This window comes from Mustelus asterias, chromosome 6, assembly GCF_964213995.1.
Source record: "Mustelus asterias chromosome 6, sMusAst1.hap1.1, whole genome shotgun sequence".
In the NCBI taxonomy this organism is placed as follows: Eukaryota; Metazoa; Chordata; class Chondrichthyes; order Carcharhiniformes; family Triakidae; genus Mustelus; species Mustelus asterias.
The window spans coordinates 70,240,173-70,259,693 of NC_135806.1; the positions used below are offsets into that span (position 1 = coordinate 70,240,173).

The 19,521-nt window shown below is 43.2% G+C and overlaps 1 protein-coding gene across 3 annotated transcripts in view; it reads right to left on the reverse strand.

Annotated features, from left to right (window-relative positions):
- vps13a (vacuolar protein sorting 13 homolog A) overlaps nt 1-19,521 on the reverse strand; it is a 434,277-nt gene that overhangs the window by 320,013 nt on the left and 94,743 nt on the right. For all 3 annotated transcript variants that reach the window (XM_078214517.1, XM_078214516.1, XM_078214518.1), the window contains exons 11-13: nt 18,435-18,562; nt 6,646-6,752; nt 4,807-4,978 (exon numbers count right to left, since the gene is read on the reverse strand). In XM_078214517.1, the coding sequence (XP_078070643.1) occupies nt 4,807-4,978; nt 6,646-6,752; nt 18,435-18,562 (407 nt within the window). The remainder of the gene's footprint in view (nt 1-4,806; nt 4,979-6,645; nt 6,753-18,434; nt 18,563-19,521) is intronic.

Here is a 19,521-nt window from a genome sequence, read left to right on the forward strand (position 1 = left end):
TACCACTGACATAAGCCTCACTGGCCTGTAATTACCTGGATTATCCTTGCTGCCCTTCTTCAGCAAAGGAACAACATTGGCTATTCTCCAATCATCTGGGACCTCCCCTATATGTGGAGATGCCGGCGTTGGACAGGGGTAAACACAGTAAGAAGTTTAACAACACCAGGTTAAAGTCCAACAGGTTTATTTGGTAGCAAAAGCCACACAAGCTTTCGAGGCTCTAAGCCCCTTCTTCAGGTGAGTGGGAATTCTGTTCACAAACAGAACTTATAAAGACACAGACTCAATTTACATGAATAATGGTTGGAATGCGAATACTTACAACTAATCCAGTCTTTAAGAAACAAAACAATGGGAGTGGAGAGAGCATCAAGACAGGCTAAAAAGATGTGTATTGTCTCCAGACAAGACAGCCAGTGAAACTCTGCAGGTCCACGCAACTGTGGGAGTTACAAATAGTGTGACATGAACCCAATATCCCGGTTGAGGCCGTCCTTGTGTGTGCGGAACTTGGCTATCAGTTTCTGCTCAGCGACTCTGCGCTGTCGTGTGTCGCGAAGGCCGCCTTGGAGAACGCTTACCCGAATATCAGAGGCCGAATGCCCGTGACCGCTGAAGTGCTCCCCAACAGGAAGAGAACAGTCTTGCCTGGTGATTGTCGAGCGGTGTTCATTCATCCGTTGTCGCAGCGTCTGCATAGTTTCCCCAATGTACCATGCTGCAAGAAAGGATGTCCCGAGGCATGGTACATTGGGGAAACTATGCAGACGCTGCGACAACGGATGAATGAACACCGCTCGACAATCACCAGGCAAGACTGTTCTCTTCCTGTTGGGGAGCACTTCAGCGGTCACGGGCATTGGGCCTCTGATATTCGGGTAAGCGTTCTCCAAGGCGGCCTTCGCGACACACGACAGCACAGAGTCGCTGAGCAGAAACTGATAGCCAAGTTCCGCACACACAAGGACGGCCTCAACCGGGATATTGGGTTCATGTCACACTATTTGTAACTCCCACAGTTGCGTGGACCTGCAGAGTTTCACTGGCTGTCTTGTCTGGAGACAATACACATCTTTTTAGCCTGTCTTGATGCTCTCTCCACTCCCATTGTTTTGTTTCTTAAAGACTGGATTAGTTGTAAGTATTCGCATTCCAACCATTATTCATGTAAATTGAGTCTGTGTCTTTATAAGTTCTGTTTGTGAACAGAATTCCCACTCACCTGAAGAAGGGGCTTAGAGCCTCGAAAGCTTGTGTGGCTTTTGCTACCAAATAAACCTGTTGGACTTTAACCTGGTGTTGTTAAACTTCTTACTGTGACCTCCCCTATAGCCAGTGAGGATACAAATATTTCTCTCAAGGTCCCAACAATTTCCTCCTTTGTTTCTTTCAGTATTCTGGGGCATATCCCAACAGGCCCTGGGGACTTGCCTATCTTAATGTTTCTCAAGAACCCCAATACCACCTCCTTTTTGATCTCAGTGTGACCCAAACTATCTGCACACCCTTCCCCAGACTTATCATCCAAGTCCTTCTCTTTGGTGAATACTGACGCAAAGTACTAATTTAATATCTTGCCCATTTCCTGTGGCTCCACGCATAGATTCCATTCCCTTGTCCTTGAGTGGACCAACCTTCTCCCTGGCTACCCTCTTGCTTTTTATATATGTATAAAAAGCCTTGGGATTCATCTTAATCCTGCCAGCCAATGACTTTTTGTGAGCTCTTTTAGCCCTCCTTACTCCTTGCTTAAGTTTCTTTCAACTTTTCTTGTATTCCACACTTGCTTCGTGTGTTCCCAGCCTCCCAACCTTGACAAATGCTTTCTTTTTCTCTTTGACTAGACTCACAATATCTCTCGTTATCCAAAGTTCCCAAAACTTGCCATACTTATCCTTCATCCTTACAGGAACGTGCCGGTCCTGAATTCTTATCAACTTGCACTTAAAAGCTTCTCACATGCCAGGATGTTGATTTACCCTCAAACATCTGCCCCCAATCTACATTCTTCAGTCCCTGCCTAATATTGTTGCAATTAGCCTTCCCCCAATTTAGCACCTTCACTTGAGGACTCCACTTATTCTTATCCATCAGTACCTTAAAACTTACTGAGTTGTGGTCACTGTTCCCGAACTGCTCCCCTAATGAAACGTTGACCACCTGGCCAGGCTCATTCCCCAGTACCAGGTCCAATACGGCCCCTTCCCTAGTTTGACTATCTACATACTAAACATAGAACATAGAAACATAGAAAAACTACAGCACAAACAGGCCCTTCGGCCCACAAGTTGTACCGAACACATCCCTACCTTCTAGACCTACCTATAACCCTCCATCCTATTAAGCTCCATGTACTCATCCAGGAGTCTCTTAAAAGACCCTATTGAGTTCGCCTCCACCACCCCTGACGGCAGCCGATTCCACTCGCCCACCACCCTCTGTGTGAAAAACTTACCCCTAACATCTCCCCTGTACCTACCCCCAGCACCTTAAACCTGTGTCCTCTCGTAGCAGACATTTCCACCCTGGGAAAAAGCCTCCGAGAGTCCACCCGATCTATGCCTCTCAACATCTTATATACCTCTATTAGGTCTCCTCTCATCCTACGTCTCTCCAAGGAGAAAAGACCAAGCTCCCTCAGCCTATCCTCATAAAGCATGCCACTCAATCCAGGCAACATCCTTGTAAATCTCCTCTGCACCCTTTCAATCTTTTCCACATCCTTCCTATAGTGAGACGACCAGAACTGAGCACAGTACCCCAAGTGGTGTCTGACGAGGGTTTTATATAGTTGCATCATTATCCCTGGACTCCTAAACTCAATTCCTCGATTGATAAAGGCCAGCACACCATACACCTTCTTAACCACCTCCTCCACCTGCAGGGCCGATTTTAGAGTCCTATGGACCCAGACCCCAAGGTCCTTCTGATCCTCTACAGTACTAAGAGTCTTTCCCTTTATATTGTACTCCTTCATCCCATTTGACCTACCAAAATGGACCACGACGCATTTATCTGAGTTGAAGTCCATCTGCCACTTGTCCGCCCAGTCTTGCATCCTATCTATGTCCCTCTGTAACTTCTGACATCCCTCCAGACTATCCACAACCCCACCAACCTTCGTGGCGTCGGCAAACTTACCAACCCATCCCTCCGCTTCCTCATCCAGGTCATTTATGAAAATGACAATATGAAAATACTCTTTCAAGAAGCCCTCCTGGATGCTCCTTACAAACTTTGCCCCATCCACGTCCCTAGCACTAAGTGAATCCCAGTCAATATAGGGGAAGTTAAAATCTCCCACCAAAACAACCCTGTTACTCTTACACCTTGCCAAAATCTGCCTACATATCTGTTCCTCTATCTCCCGGTGGCTGTTGGGAGGCCTATAGTAAACCCCCAACCTTGTGACTACACCTTTCCTATTCCCAAGTCCTACCCATATTACCTCGCTGTATGAGCCCTCAGAGGTGTCCTCCCGCATACAGTATTCTGCAATGCACTAAGAAAGAGTGTATAACAAAATGCAATGGGATAAGGGTCAGTGGGATGGAACTAACAGACCTTCCAAAAAGCTGGGAACAGGCACAAGAGAGTCAAATGATTTTCTTCTATGCTATAGTTTTCTATGATTGTGTATGCAATCTTAGATCAGAATGAAATGAATTGGCCAGTGTCCTGTGTTCCTACTGGAAGTGCATTTATGTCAAAACATTGATTGAAAACAAAACTAGATTGAATATAACAGCACCACAGACACAGTGTGTTGACATTTGCTGTAAAGACATCCATCGTATTTAAAGTAAACAACTTCACCCTAATTGGATTGTTGACAGGCACTGGGAGGAGGGGGGGGGCGATTCTCCCAGCCCGCTGCACTGCTTTTGTAGCGCAGTGGGCCAGGAGACTCGAGCGGAGACCGTTTCACGGGCTCACCGCTGGCCGCCACAATCTCCGCACATCTCTGGCAGCCGGATTTCCTTTGCCGTCAGCCCCGTGCCAGAAATCAGTGCGGAGCTGCATAAATTATTATAATGTGTATTTGAATCTGTTTTAAATGTCATCAGCGGGCCCGGGGGGTGAAGTCTCCGGGCCTGCTAGCTTAGCCTCCCCACCCACAAGGTGTGGTTCACTCCAGTGGGGTTTAGTATAGCTCCCCACTTGTGGGGCACTGGCGGACCAATCCCACTGGAGTGAGGGGGGGGGGGGGGGGGGGGGGGGGGGGGGGCCAATCGAGGCTCCCAAGAGTAGGGCACTGGATGATACCCCTCGGCATTGCCACCTTAGCAATGCCAGCCTAGGCTCCTGGCGCTGCCCAAGAGGCAAAGTGCCAATGCCTGGGGGTTCCTTGGCATTGCCCACCAGGCATCAGGCAGTGCCAAAGGGGCAAGATTGGCACATGTGCAGTGGCCCGCTCAGAGACATGCTGCCGGCCTCTCCAGCGGCAATAGGCTCCACCCACTGATTTTCAATGGGATTTATGCTAGTGCACTTTGCAGTGCAGAGTGTGGGAGATTTTATTTTGAAACTCCCTTTAAAAAAAAAAGTGGGATTTTACGCAGTTTACACGCAAATTCGACACTCGCAACTTTGGTCAGGTACAGGCTTGGATTTAAATTAGGATTTGCTAGGACCTTGGCTTTTTAGTTCCACAGTTTTCTTTATAAAAAAGTTCAGAAACAAAATAACTTGTTAGTTGTTTATCAAGTATCATGGCATAAAAATGATAGAATAATTATACTGCTTGAAGTAACATTTAAAATCGATCAAATATATTTTGTTTAAGATAAGATGTCCACCAACCTTAAGTGTGCTGATAAGTTCTTCATCTGGTTTTTTAGTTTTGATTCTTGATTTGTAGTATCTCCTGTAATTTTTTACTTTTTGCCTGTGCTTTCGAATGTGTTGCCATGACCATGCATCAAGTGCAGGCTTTATATTCTCTTCCAATATGCCATTTATCGCATATTTCCACCTGATTATTTCAAAAGCAATACAACAATGTCCTCTTAAAAAGAGATTACAGGTCAACATTTGTACAGAAACTCTCAACTCTTCCATACTTACAGAATACCATTTGCCTTAGGTATTGGCATACAAGTCAATTTTTGAAGCCTTAAAATCTCTCCAAAAATGGGAGGTGACTTATACAGAGTATAAGGGTGAAACACTAGAGTTGGAGTGGGCGTTCGCCATTTTGAAATGCAATTTACTTCCAACTTAGAGTAATGTGTCTTAAACTCCTGCGGACATTCACAATCCAGCTCATATCACCTGCTTGATTCCCCCACACCCAGCTAAGGGGTACTATTCAAGTAAAATATGCACTTGGGGGAAGTAAAATTGAGGCCAACTGCAAATGCAAGTGTATTGTGTTGTGGCTGGAAAAGGTGGGAGTATTGTACGTCAGGTTGACTCATACTTTGCAATTTACAGTCAATATTTGGTCAAACCAAGTGTTCAGTTAAAGCGTAGCATGTTCATAGGAACTATGACATAATGCTAAATTGTCGACTAAGACCTGTAAGTCGTTATGTTATAGAGTAGCAGTCAAAGATATCCATTGCACAAAAACTCATTTACAGCATTTCCAAGTTCAACTAGTGAACTAATAGTATTCCTCAAGTACATTTGCTCAAACAAAAACAAAACTTATTTGAGGGAAAATTTTACATATTTTATTAGTCTAGTACTTTACACATTAGGTGGTTAGCTCACACTAGAATTTATGTCCATTAAAGTTCTGTGCTGGAAATTTGCAATTGTAAAGTATATTCTGACCATAGAACCTGAAATGCCTATAATGCTTTTAGTTTTGTATATTGAAAACAATAGTAATAAAACCCCAATAAGTAGAATGTAATTAAAATGTAAATAAACTGCTAGCACCATTAAATGAGATATCACGCACTGAAATTGAACGTTCACTCCAGTTAAATTTTCATGGGACCACAGCATCATAATTACATGAAATTTACTCTCTGGTGAAATTAGTAGACATTTTCTCACACGAATTCTAAAAAAAGTAGTTGCGCTTTCATTATGTTGTTCGGCCAGTTGTGTTTTGAAGGATGGATTTTTACAAATGCACGTTGCCAGCATAGAACATTAATAGACAAAACAATCCTGCAACGAGACCCAACTATATCCAAATATAAGCTTCTAGCAAAACAAGTGCCAGAATGAATATGTACAACTTATACTGAAATATTTTTGTTTCAGAGTCATTATGGCACAGGAGACCATTTGTCACAATGAGTCCATTTAAGGAATTAATAAATAGTATGTGACAAAATCTCAATGCAAGCATGGAATTGCAATTGTTGCCAGAGTAATATCTAATTTTCAAATAGTATATTGTACTTCTCATTCTAATTGTAAAACAAAGTCTTTAATGTAGGACAAATGTATAAATCACCCAAGGACTGCAATGAATGCAGCTAAAGTTAAATTTCATGGGAGCCTCTTTTTAACAGTTCTTACCATAACTTGCATGTTTCAGTGATCAACTAGAATAATTCAATTAATAAACAAAAATAAAATCAAGTTCTCTCCAAAGAAATTCTCAATGTAATTTCTATATCATATCTCTTCAAATATCAAGTTCATTTCCGAAACAGTGGAAGTAATTAAAATATTTACCATTTTTTAGCATTGTTGCGGCAGGGGACATTTGGTTTGTATTTCCTATATGGCAGATTCCTTGACATCATGTCAATAGATCCAAGTAGCTCCATGATGCTGAGAAACTGTTCAATGAAAAAGAAATTGGGTTCTCCATGAGAACTTAGGTAAAAGCCTAGAATTACTACTGCCAATTAATATACTATCTTAATAGCAGTGATAATCTATTTGAAACCAGGAGATTTGAATTCAGTTATCTACTAATACCATCACTAGTGATTTCTAGGCTAAAATCATCTGTCACTAATTATAAGGATCATGGGCTCGGATTCTGTCAGCTCAAAGGCTTTTGCCCACCAGTCAGAGAACCAGCACCGTCAGTTACTGGGGAGAGGGGGATGCAATGCCAGCCCAGTAGGAGTGGTGGCTGATGGCAGCTGTGCACCCATTAGAGTCCCTGGATCAATGAGAGATCCCAGACCAAGTGGGAGTGATAATGCAAATAGAATTGTGGAGCAGAGCTCATTTGAGAGAACACATGGGGGAGGGGGAGTTCTGAGACAAGAGCATCAATGTGGCTTTCAGTAGCACCTCCTTCCTTATGCCATGTCGCTCAATCAAGCACAATAACACCTACATAGAGTTTCCTTGCTAATCAATGAAAACTAACTTAAACACCATGACTGGTTGTTGCACTGAATCTTATACTTAACTATTTTTTGAATCCTGTTTGTGATATGTTCTGGATAAAAGTGTTAAAAGAGGTGACCTGAAAGTACATTGTGGCTTGGCTTTCATTGATCAATGTTTTGGTCCAAGAGTTTACAAGGGACCAAATTGTACATCTGAATGATTCCAGCAAAGGAGGAGGCCCTGCAAGTCTTTCCTCTTTGGATAACCACCCAATTCTCTTTTGAAGACCTAATTTTATACTGCCTTCACGACAGTTGTGCACAGTGTACTCCAGATCCTAACCACTTGCTGTTTAAAAAAAGTTTCCTCACATCACTGTTGCTGTGTCTTCCAGATCACAATCATTTCATCAATGAGAAGTTTCTGTCCAGACCGTCCCTCATGACTTTGAACACCTTCTAGAAAAACACTCAGCCTTCTCTTTTCCTCATCCTTGAACCATTCTCATGAAGCGTTTTTGTATTCTCGCTGATACCTTCACATCCCAACATATGGTGGCCAGAATTGGACACTACTCCAGTTGAAGCTTGACCAGTGTCTTCTTAAATGTCATCACAACATCCTTGCCCTTGTAGTCCATTCTCCTACTTAGTCCAGGATCTCATATGCTTCATTAAATATTTTCTCAACCTACCCTGAGACTTTCAATGCTTCGTGCACATATTCTAGGTCCCTCTGCTCCTCGATCAATTTTAGAATAGAACTCTTACGTTTATATTGCTTCTCAGCATTCTTCTTGCTGAAATTTGACACTTTTCTGCATCAAATTTCATTTGCTGCTAGCCCACCTATTTCACCAGTCAATTCTTCACAGTTCAGAATACTTCCACATTTTGTGTCATCTGCAAATTTTGAAATTGTGCTCTATAATATTGATCAAGAAATGACTCAGCACCACTTCTGCGCAATTCCACTATCATCATTCATCATTACTCTCTGTTGCCCATCACTCAGCCAACATTGTATCTGTGTTGCTACTGTCCCTTTTACTCCATGGACTATAACTTAATTCACAGGCCTGTTATATGGCACTTTAGCAAATGCCTTTCAAAGTCTACATACACACATCAACTCTTCAACACTGTTACCTCAAAAATACAAGCAAAATAGTTAAACATGGTTTGCCATGATGGCTTTCCTTAATCCACATTTATTCAAGTGTCACTTAACTTTGTTCTAAATTATCTTTTCTAAAGCATTGCCATCGCTGAGGTTAAATTGTAGGCCTGCAGTTGCCGGGCTTAGAAGTGCACCTTATTTTTGACCAAGGGCATAAATGTTTGCAATTCCCCAGTCTATCTGGCACCAGCCCAATATCCAAGGAGGATAGAAAGCCACAAACACTATTTTTTGTCATGTTATTTTTGTTTCACATTTGACTTTAAATTAACCTTTATTGAATTTTAATTTGTAGATATTGATTTAAACAAAGATATAATTGCGCTTTGATCATTGATTAATCAATAGAGCGAGGGAGACGTCAATTGGCGGGGTTGTGTGCTACTCTTGCACGACGTGGAGTATCATGGACACTTCAAGTATCCCGGAGGACTACATCTGTGGGAAGTGCATCCAGTTGCAGATGCTCACCGAAAGCATGGATCGGTTGGAACAGCAGCTCGAGGCACTGCGGCGCACACAATTAGCTGAAATTGATATAGATAATAGCTAGAGATGTGGTCACACCCAAGGTGCAGGAAGATAGATGGGTGAACACCTGACGGGGTAGGCAGTGAGTGCAAGGGTCCCCAAGGCTGTCCCCCTATCTAACAAGAATGCCGTTTTGGATACTGATGAGGGGGAAGTTCCATCAGGGGACAGCAACAGCAGTGGCCAGAGTGAAGGCACCACGTCTAGCCCTGCTGGACAGACGTGGGATAAAAAACGTAGCAAAGCAATAGTGGTAGGGGATTCAATAGTCAGGGGCACAGATAGGCGTTTCTGTGGCTGCGAAAGGGACTCCAGGATGGTAGTTTGCCTCTCTGGTGCCAGGGTCCTGGATATATCCGAGTGGGTGCAAAGCATCCTAAAACAGGAGGGAAATCAGACGGATGTCATTGTCCACATTGGCACGAATGACATAAGTAGAAAGAGTAGCGAGGTCCTACAACGGCAATTTTGGGAGTTAGGTAGAAGTTTGAAAAGCAGGACCTCTAGGGTAGTAATCTCAGGATTACTCCCCGTGCCACGTGCTAGTGAGGCTGAACACGTGGCTAAAGAACTGGTGCAGGAAGGAGAGTTTCCGTTTTTTTGATCTTGGGATGTCTTCCAGGGAAGGTGGGGCCTGTACAGAAGGATGGGTTACACTTGAATTGGAGGGACACCAATATCCTGGCTGGGAGGTTTGCTAGTATGGTTCGGGTGGGTTTAAACTAATGTGGCCAGGACTGGGAATCAGAACAGTAGGTCAGGAAGTGTAGCTACTACGGATGAGCAGGGGACCAAGGCCAGGCTGGCTAAGGGGAAGAGCAGACTGGGGAAGGTCAAACTCAGTGGGCCTGGAGGTCTGGAATGCATCTACTTCAATGCAAGGGATATAACAGGTAAGACAGATGAACTTAGAGCCTTGATTCTTGAATGGAACTTGGATGAAGTTGTGATAACGGAGACTTGGCTAAAAGTGGGACAGGACTGACAGCTAAATATTCTGGGAAATAAATGTTTTAGGCGAGACAGAGGGGAAGGTAAAAGAGGTGAGGGAGTTGCGGTACTGGTTAGGGAACATATTACAGCTGCACAGAGGGAAGACACCTTGAAAGAATCATATATTGAGACACTGTGGGTAGAACTCAGAAACAGGAAGGGGGCAGTCACTATGATGGGGGTGTACTACAGGCCTCCCAATAGCCCACAGGAAGTTGAGGAACGGATATGTAAGCAGATTCTGGACAGATGTAGAAATAATAGGGTTGTTATAGTGGGAGACTTTAATTTTCTTCATATTGACTGGAAATCCCTTAGGGCTAAGGTTCTGGATGGTGAGGAATTTAAGTGTGTCCAGGAAGGCTTTTTGGAACAATATGGGGCTATACTGAACCTAGTACGAGGGAATGAGCCCGGCCAGGTCAAAGTTACAGTGGGGGAACATGCGGCGAACAGTGACCACAATTCCGTAAGCTTTTGGATACTGGTGTTGTCCTAGGGTTAAGGTGCTAAATTGGGGGGGGAAGGCTAACTACAACCATATTAGGCAGGATTTGGAAGCTGTTGTTTGGGAGAGACTGTTTGAGGGTAAATCCACATTTGGCACATGGGAGTCTTTTAAGGAGCAGTTGATCGGCGTGCAGGACAGGCATGTGCCTATGAAAAGGAAGGATCGGAAAGGCAGGATTCGGGAACCGTGGATGACCAGGGAAATTGAGAGTCCAGTCAAAAAGAAAAAGGATGCATACATGAAGTCTAGGCAACTAAAAACAGATGAAGCATTTGAAGAAGACAGGGAAAGTAGAAAAGAGCTCAAACAGGGAGTTAGGAGGGCAAAAAGGGTCACGAAAAGTCCTTGGCAGACAGAATTAAGGAGAATCCCAATGTATTTTATACATATATTAGGAACAAGAGGGTAGCTAGTGATTTGGAGGAAAATGTAACTGGATTGATTAGTACGTTTGCGGACGACACAAAGTTTGGTGTGGGATTTGCGGATAGCGATGAGGACCATCAGAGGATATAGATCAGTTGGAGACTTGGGCGGAGAGTTGGCAGATGGAGTTTAATCCGGACAAATGTGAGGTAATGCATTTTGGAAGGTCTAATACAGATAGGAAATATACAGTAAATGGCAGAACCCTTAGGAGGATTGATAGGCAAAGGGATCTGGGTGTACAGGTACACAGGTCACTGAAAGTGTCAATGCAGGTGGAGAAGGTAGTCAAGAAGGCATACGGCATGCTTGCTTTCATCGGCCGGGGTATTGAGTTTAAAAATTTGCATGTCATGTTGCAGCTTTATAGAACCTTAGTTAGGCCGCACTTGGAATATAGTGTTCAATTTGATCGCCACACTGCCAGAAGGATGTGGAGGCTTTGGAGAGGGTACAGAAAATATTTACCAGGATGTTGCCTGGTATGGAGGGCATTAGCTATGAGGAGAGGTTGGAGAAACTTGGTTTGTTCTCATTGGAGCGACAGAGGTTGAGGGGAGACCTGATAGAAGTCTACAAGATTATGAAGGGCATGGACAGAGTGGATAGTCAGAAGCTTTTCCCCAGGGTGGAAGCGTCAATTACTAGAGGGCATAGGTTTAAGGTGCGAGGGACAAGGTTTAAAGGAGATGTACGAGGCAGATTTTTACAGAGTAGTGGGTGCCTGGAACTCATTGCCGGGGGAGGTAGTGGAAGTGGATATGGTAGTGACATTTAAGGGACGTCTTGACAAGTACATGAATAGGATGGGAATAGAGGGATATGGTTGGGCAGCATGGTCAGTGCAGGCTTGGAGGGCCGAAGGGCCTGTTCCTGTGCTGTAATTTTCTTTGTTCTTTGAGAAAGAGTTGGTCCACTTAAGGACAAGGGAGGGAAATTATGTGCAGAACCAAAGGAAGTGGCTGAGATATTTAATGAGTACTTTGCGTCGGTATTCACAAAGAAGGGGAACACATCGATTGATAGCGTCTCAGAGGGGTAAGAAAACCCTTGAGAACAAATCATCATTACGAGGGAGGAAGTGTTAGGTGAATCCCCAGAGCCAGATAGCATCTATCCCAGATTACTGAGGGAGACAAGAGATGAAATTGCTGGGCCTCAAACAGAAATCTTTGTTTCTTCATTGGCCACTGGTGAGGCCCCAGAGGATTGGAGTATAGCTAATGTTGTCCCGTTATTTAAGAAGGGTAGCAAGGATAACCTGGGTAATTATAGGTCAGTGAGCTTGATGTCAGGGACAGTGAAATTGTTGGAGAAGATTCTTAGAGATCGGATCTATACACATTTGGAACTGAATGGTCTTGTTAGCGACAGACAGCATGGTTTTGTACGCCGGAGGTCATGTCTCACTAATTTAATTCAGTTTTTTAAGGAGGCGACAAAAATGATTGACGAGGGAAGGGCTGTGGATGTTGTCTACATGGACTTCAGTAAAGCATTTGACAAAGTCCCTCATAGCAGGTTGGTGCAAAAGATTAAATCTCACAGAATCAGGGGTGAACTAGCTAGATGGATTCTGAACTGGCTTGACCATAGAAGTCATGATGTGGAGATGCCGGCGTTGGACTGGGGTAAAAGCCGTGGCTTTTGCTACCAAATAAACCTGTTGGACTTTAACCTGGTGTTGTTAAACGTCTTACTGTGTTGACCATAGAAGACAGAGGGTAGCGGTGAAGGGGTGTTTTTCTGAATGGAGATCTGTAACTAGTGTTTCGCAGAGATCAGTACTGGGATCTCTACTGTTTGTAATATAAATGACTTGGAAGAAAATGTAGTTGGTCTGATTAGCAAGTTTGCGGATGATACTAAGATTGGCGGTGTTGTGGATAGTGATGAAGATTGTCAGATAATAGAGCAGGATATAGATAGGCTGGAAAATTGGGCAGAGAAATGGCAGATAGAATTTAATCCAGACAAATGCAAAGTGATGCATTTTGGTAGATCCAATTCAGGTGGGAGCTATAAAATAAATGGCAGAACCATCAGGAGCATAGACACAGAGATCTGGGCTTGCAGGTCTACAGATCCTTAAAAATGGCAGCACAGGTGAAAAAGGTAGTGAAGAAAGCATATGGCATGCTTGCCTTCATCGCATGGGGTATTGAGTATAAAAGTTGGCAAATTATGTTACAGTTGTATAAAACGTTGGTTAAGCCACTTTGGAATACTGTGTCCAATTCTGGTCACTACACTACCAGAAGGACGTGGAGGCTTTGGAGAGAGTACAGAAAAGGTTTACCAGGATGTTGCCTGTAAGGAAGGTATTAGCTATGAGGAGAGATTGAATAAAATGAGATTATTCTCCCTGGAAAGACGGAGGCTGAGGGGCGACCTGACAGAAGTTTATAAAATTATGAGAGATATGGATAGGGTGAACAGTTGGAAGCTTTTTCCCCAGGGCAAACATGACAATTACAAGGGGGTACAAGTTCAAGTTAAGGGGGGAAAGGGTTCAGTGGTAATGTGTAGGGGAAGTTTTTTTTTGAGGGTGATGGGGGCCTGGAATGCACTGCCAAGTGAGGTGGTTGAGACAGTTATGCTAGCCACATTTAAGACTTATCTTGATAGGCATATGAACAAATAGGGAATGGAGGGATATAAGCGATTGGTCTGGATAGGTAAACGTGATTGGTGCAGGCTCGGAGGGCCGAAGAGCCTGCTCCTGTGCTGTACTGTTCTTTCACAGAACCCTATAGTGCAAAAGGGGACCATTCAGCCCATCGATTCTGCACCAACCACAATCCCACCCAGGCCTTATCCCCATAACCCCATGCATTTACCCGAGCGAGCTCCCCTGACACTAAGGCACAATTTTAGCATGGCCAATCCATCTAACCTGCACATCTTTGGACTGTGGGAGGAAACTGGAGCACCTGGAGGAAACCCATGCTGACATGGAGGGTTCTTTATTCTTTATATATTCAGTATTAACTGTAGATTTGGTCTTTCTGCCAATTACTTTTTTGCATATCATATTGTGATGTTACTGTGTCTTTAAGATATATATTTTAGGCATGTTCTCTGCAGTTATAAGCAGGCACCAAGCTGTCTCTGTCTTTTTATTGTTGCTAGCGTCATATAATAGGCTTTTTGTTTACTTTTAATTTGGCCTAATGCAGTGTCCTGGAGTTTACAACTCTTTTGAATTGTTGGGGGAAGAATGATTGACAGGTCAGGTGGGATGGTTCTTCTTTCCTCACAGGAGAACTTTACTTTTAAGTTTTGAGAGTTAGAAGCAGTGTGTTTCTGTCTCTCCCTGGTATTAAAAATTTAGCTCTTGCTGGCTGACTAGCTAGTAACTAGAGGTAAGGAATACCTCTGTCTCTTTAAGTGGCTAAAACCTAGAGGCCAGCAGTGGCTCTATCTCTACCTCAGTGTTCTGGGAGCTACAGGATGGGGAAGTCAGAGTGTCAATTCTCCATCTAAAGGACTAATTCACAACAGGTGTTGCAAAGCTGCAAGATCCAGCATCACATGAGCATACGTATTTTCTGTGCTAAACCGAAAAGGGGATGTGTCTTTGTAGGGATACTCATGTTGGAACATAATTTGTAGCTGTTAAGGTTTATACAATATCATGGTTGTTTTTTTCCTTGTAATTGGTAAAAGTTATTGCTAATTTTTTTTGTGTTAACTGTATTCTTAAATAAACTTTACTTGATAAAAGCTCTCCAATGGGTTATTTGAATCATACCTGGAGTGAAACATCTTATGCTTACCCATGCCAAAATTAAAGTGCAAATTTTATGGTCTCGGCTGACTTCATAAAACACCTTGGAGTTTCTACCTGCATCGTAACAATATTCACAGCTGTGGTTTTGAGTGGACATTAGATATGCCACTGCATAAAACACATTTTTTTCATTGTGAACTGTTTCAGTATTCAGCCCAAAGATACTTGAACTACAACCCAGGATAATGAGTAGCCTTATTTGGAGAGGTCAGCTGTGGTGTAGAATCAGAAGATGGGGTTTGATTGATGGATATAGTGCCTTACTGTGGGAGACATCATAAAAGTAATAAGGACTTGTGTTTTCCAGACTCTTTGGGTGGATGTTTCCCAAAAAACTTCAACGTGTCATAACAGCGAGTCTTTTCAGCAAGCCCCAACATGCCGCCTGCCACTCCCAATTCCTATTATGACCCCCCGCCCCCCCCTCCCACCATGCATAGCACCGCCCATCACAGCCCCACCCCCTTGGCACTGCCCCTGACAGTGCCCAACCAGGCACTGTCTGACCTTGACCCTGAGCACCCAAGGGCTTCAATAGCCTCCAATCTACCCTGGCATAGCCGTGGTGCTCAGTCCCATTGGGGGAAGACCAGTAATGATTCTCGCCAGCATGGCGTTTCTCCAGTGAGGCAGGAGAAATCGGGGTGGGGGGGGACAGCTGGGCTGGACTTTCTAATGATATGAAGATCCCAGACTCACTACTGATACAAAGAGCCAGGCAATCTGATGGCATGGAGCTTTGCACTCAGTTCTTGCCAGTAAAACAGGGCCGGGATGGGCGCAAATCTCAAACTATCTTCCCAGTTCACCACACTGATCAATGGGCACAGCGAGCTGCCAAGATTGCACCCATTTTCTGAAACGTTTTAAAAAGGCCACAAAGACTCGAATGGAGCCAGAAAATTGCCTTAAAGGAACACTACTTCCAGGATTCAGGGTTGCAGCCAAAGTGAAATAGTCAACCACTGAGGACTATGCAGGAAGCGAAATCGGAGCGACGGGCCAAGGAGTCCACAATACGCAATGTTACTCAGAGACATAGTAAAGTACCAAGGGGGAATTTTGCCGATAGGGTGCTGTTGTGGAATAGAGCAACTAAAGGTTATTGTTTGCATTTGTAGAAAAATAAATCTGTCTTTATTGTTTTCTTGTATATATTTATGCTTTCTCTTTTATCTTTTAACTTATCTTATCATCAATTATATTTATCAAATCATTACTTAATATTCAATAAAATTGTTTTAGCACATTACTTAGCATTGTCACTCATTCCTGTTACATCTGGAGTATGACTCTGAACTCAAGTGAGGCTTCGCACGGGATTCTCATGCCCTTATACCAGTGCCTCTGCAAATTCCACAGTTCCCTCAACATCTTTGGATGCTTCTCAGCTCATCCTGATGACTCATCACCTTTAAGTACAGACAGCCTGTCCAATCATTACCTCTTTCAGCCCAGTTTAGATCACAGGACCTCAGATTCCCAATTGTTTAAATCTGGCAGCACCCAAAATGCGGCCTTATTCCCAAATGGAAGTCAATCATTTACAGCTGTCCAAGACGACAGAGAAGGCCATTGTTTCAGACAGTTGTTAGCACAGCTCTAAGGAGCTGAGGGGCAGCAGCCAGTAGGGCAGCTCTGAGGAGCAGCAGACTGTGGCTGGTGTTTCTCAGCACAGCAAGCATAAGCACAAAGCAAAAGGGTGCAGATGGGTCGATAAGGAGGGATACCCACTACACAGTTCCTGCAGAGGCTGCAGGATACCCACTAATCAGTTGCTGCAGTGGCAGCACAGATTAAAAGGGAGGGTAGGAACAGCCATAGGCTCATCATCCAGTCATCCTGGGCCGTGTGTGGAAGAGGAGCAGGATAGGGGGAGGGTAGTCAAGGCATCAGAAGCACAGCGAACTCCAGATGTTGGGACACCAAAGACGACTGCAGCTGTCAAGGGAGGCGGTCACTAGCCCAAATGCAATGCTACAGAACGAATTGCGACCCGTAAAACTCAGTGAACACTCAATGCCCTTAATGCTGAAAATCACCATAGCTTTGAACTTATACACAGGCTGCTCCTGCCTGTGACCCATGGGAACATTTGCGAGGTCTCCCAAATAGTAACTCTGTTCTTTTGTCGCAGATGCTGCCAGACCTTGTGCTTTTACAACATCATGGATCGATTGCTATAAGGACGACAGTGAATTTGTACAGACAATAGAGATTTTTGTACCAGAACAAATATCTTCAGCAAGGTAAAATAGCTGGTGGAACGACTCTGACTGTACTTTTGCAGACAATTCTTTCTGATCATGTAACTTATAATTGAGGTATGCGCGGATACAGAAAAATGATCAAGTGATGACAGTATAAATAGGAGACATGTTCTTGCATAATACCAGTCAAAAATTGGATGAATTTAGTGCAACAATCAGGAACACAAACCTGAGAAGTACTGAAAGTACCCACAGCCTGCCTAAACTTTTCAAACACAAAATACCAATTTAACAACAAGCCTACAGTGAAATACTGTTTCCACATTGATGCCAGGGTTAAAGGGTTAAATCATAAGGACAGGTTACATAAGGTTGGCTTATGCATCAAGTTTAGAATCAACTTAAAAGGTTCAATATGGTAGATGCAGAGAACTCGTCCCTCTGGTAGGTGAGTCTAGATCAAGGAGGCATCATGTTAAAATTGGAATTAGGCCATTTACGAGGTAATTCAGGAACACTTTGACACAAGGGTATTGGTAGAATTTACACCCCTAAAATAATGCAGATAATAGGTTTACTGAAATTTTCAAAGTGAAGATTCATAATACTTAAACTCATGAGGGGTATGGGCAAAGGCCAGTAAACACACCTGAGGTACAGATCAGCCTTTGGGCAAAACAGAGTCAAGGAACTGAATGACCAATTTCTGTTCCTATAATGGAGCATTTAACACACCAGAATCACTCAAGTCTGACATGCTGTCAAGTCTTTTTCAGAAGATGAAACACACAGTTCCCTAAGCCAACACACCCTGACCTCACCCCTCATCCTTAGGAACACCAAATCCACTCTCCAGCTATTTCAATTTGTTTTTGCATAGTCCTCAGCTACTCCTGTGAAATACCAGTCATTTACTAACCCTATCAAACGGATTTTCAATTAAAGTAAAAGGTACAATTTTGATGTAATTATAACTAAAAATAAGAACATTTGAGAACCATTCTGGGACCTTTGCATATCTTGCATTAAAATGGTTTCTTTTTGAAACAGCCCTGCGGAATGTCAAAAAGTTAACTTATTTATTGAATAAAGAAAAAAAAAGTTTTGAAATAGTCTGTTTAAGGAACCTTTCTACCCATATTGTTATTTTAATACAGCAGTAATATTTTATTGCAAATTTTCAAACAAGTGACATAAGTACCATTACTGGATTCAGTTATCAATGGGGCAGCACGGTGGCACAGTGAGCACTGCTGCCTCACAGCACCAGGGTTCAATTCCAGCCTTGGGTGACTGTGCGGAATTTGCATATTCTCCGTGTCTGCATCAGTTTCCTCCAGGTGCTCCAGTTTCGTTCCACACTCCAAAGATGTGCGGGCTAGGTTGATTGGCCATGCTAATCCCTGCATTATCTTGCAAGCCTAAAAGCACAACTACTGAAAAAATGAAGCTCTAACAATGTGCTGCACAGAAAACAAATACAACACTCGTAGCTGGTCATGGCAATTAAACAATTAACCACAACTATTACCTGAGGTCTTTTCAGTTCAATGGCTATGTCTTGTAGATTTACTTGCAAGTTCATTTTTGGTGAAGCAAAGTCAACTTCTGCTCGTGGATTCATTTCAAGTTTAGCTTTGGCAGATAATGGCTGAAAAACTGCAAGATAGATTTGTTAAAATTTTGCATAGAAAATTTGTTTTTCAAATTAAGTTAGCATCTACATTTCAAAAGCAAAGCAAACACATTTTCAGTAAGTAGCTTTCCTCATTCTTTGAAAGAGGTTCAACATTGCAGGGTGCCCAATGGGTGACATTACCCCTTCAAAGTAAACTAGCAGTTAGGGAGGAGATCATCCCTTTCCCACTGGCAAGATCTATTCCTCCAGACCAGCACTTGGCTTAAAAACCTGTTTTCAAATAGATGAGTAATCTTAGACACAGTGGCACTGCTGGCTCACAGCGCTAGGGACCTGGGTTTGACGCCTGGCTTGGGTCACTGTCTGTGTGAAGTCTGCACATGTTTCCTCTGCGTGCTCCGGTTTCCTCCCACAGTCCGAAAGACGTGCTGGTTAGGTACATTGGCTATGCTAAATTCTCCCTCAGTACACCCAAACAGACACGAGTGTGGCGACTAGGGAATTTTCATTGTACCTATGCAACAAATTTAACTTTGGTGCCTCAGTTTCATTCTGATGAATCTGTGCTAAATCTCAGAGGCCCAATATATTTTTTCCTGAGATGCAGTGCACAGATGGAGATTGATTAGATCAAACCTCTCTGGCACAAAATTAAACCAATGAGTTCAACAGCATATCTTATTATTCCAAACTTAAAAAAAAAAATTGTTTTGTTTTTGTAAAGTGCAGTGGTTTAAAGTTCTTTATTGCACAGAACAAAGATGGTAAAGAGACATCTACAACAAACCATTGACATCTTTAAGTGCTACATTTAAATAAACAGTAAATGGACAATCAATAAAGTGAGCTTTTTTAGAATATCATAGAAACCCTACAGTGCAGAAGGAGGCCATTCAGCCCATCGAGTCTGCACCGACCACAATCCCACCCAGGCCCTACCCACACATATTTACCCACTAATCTACACATCTCAGGACTC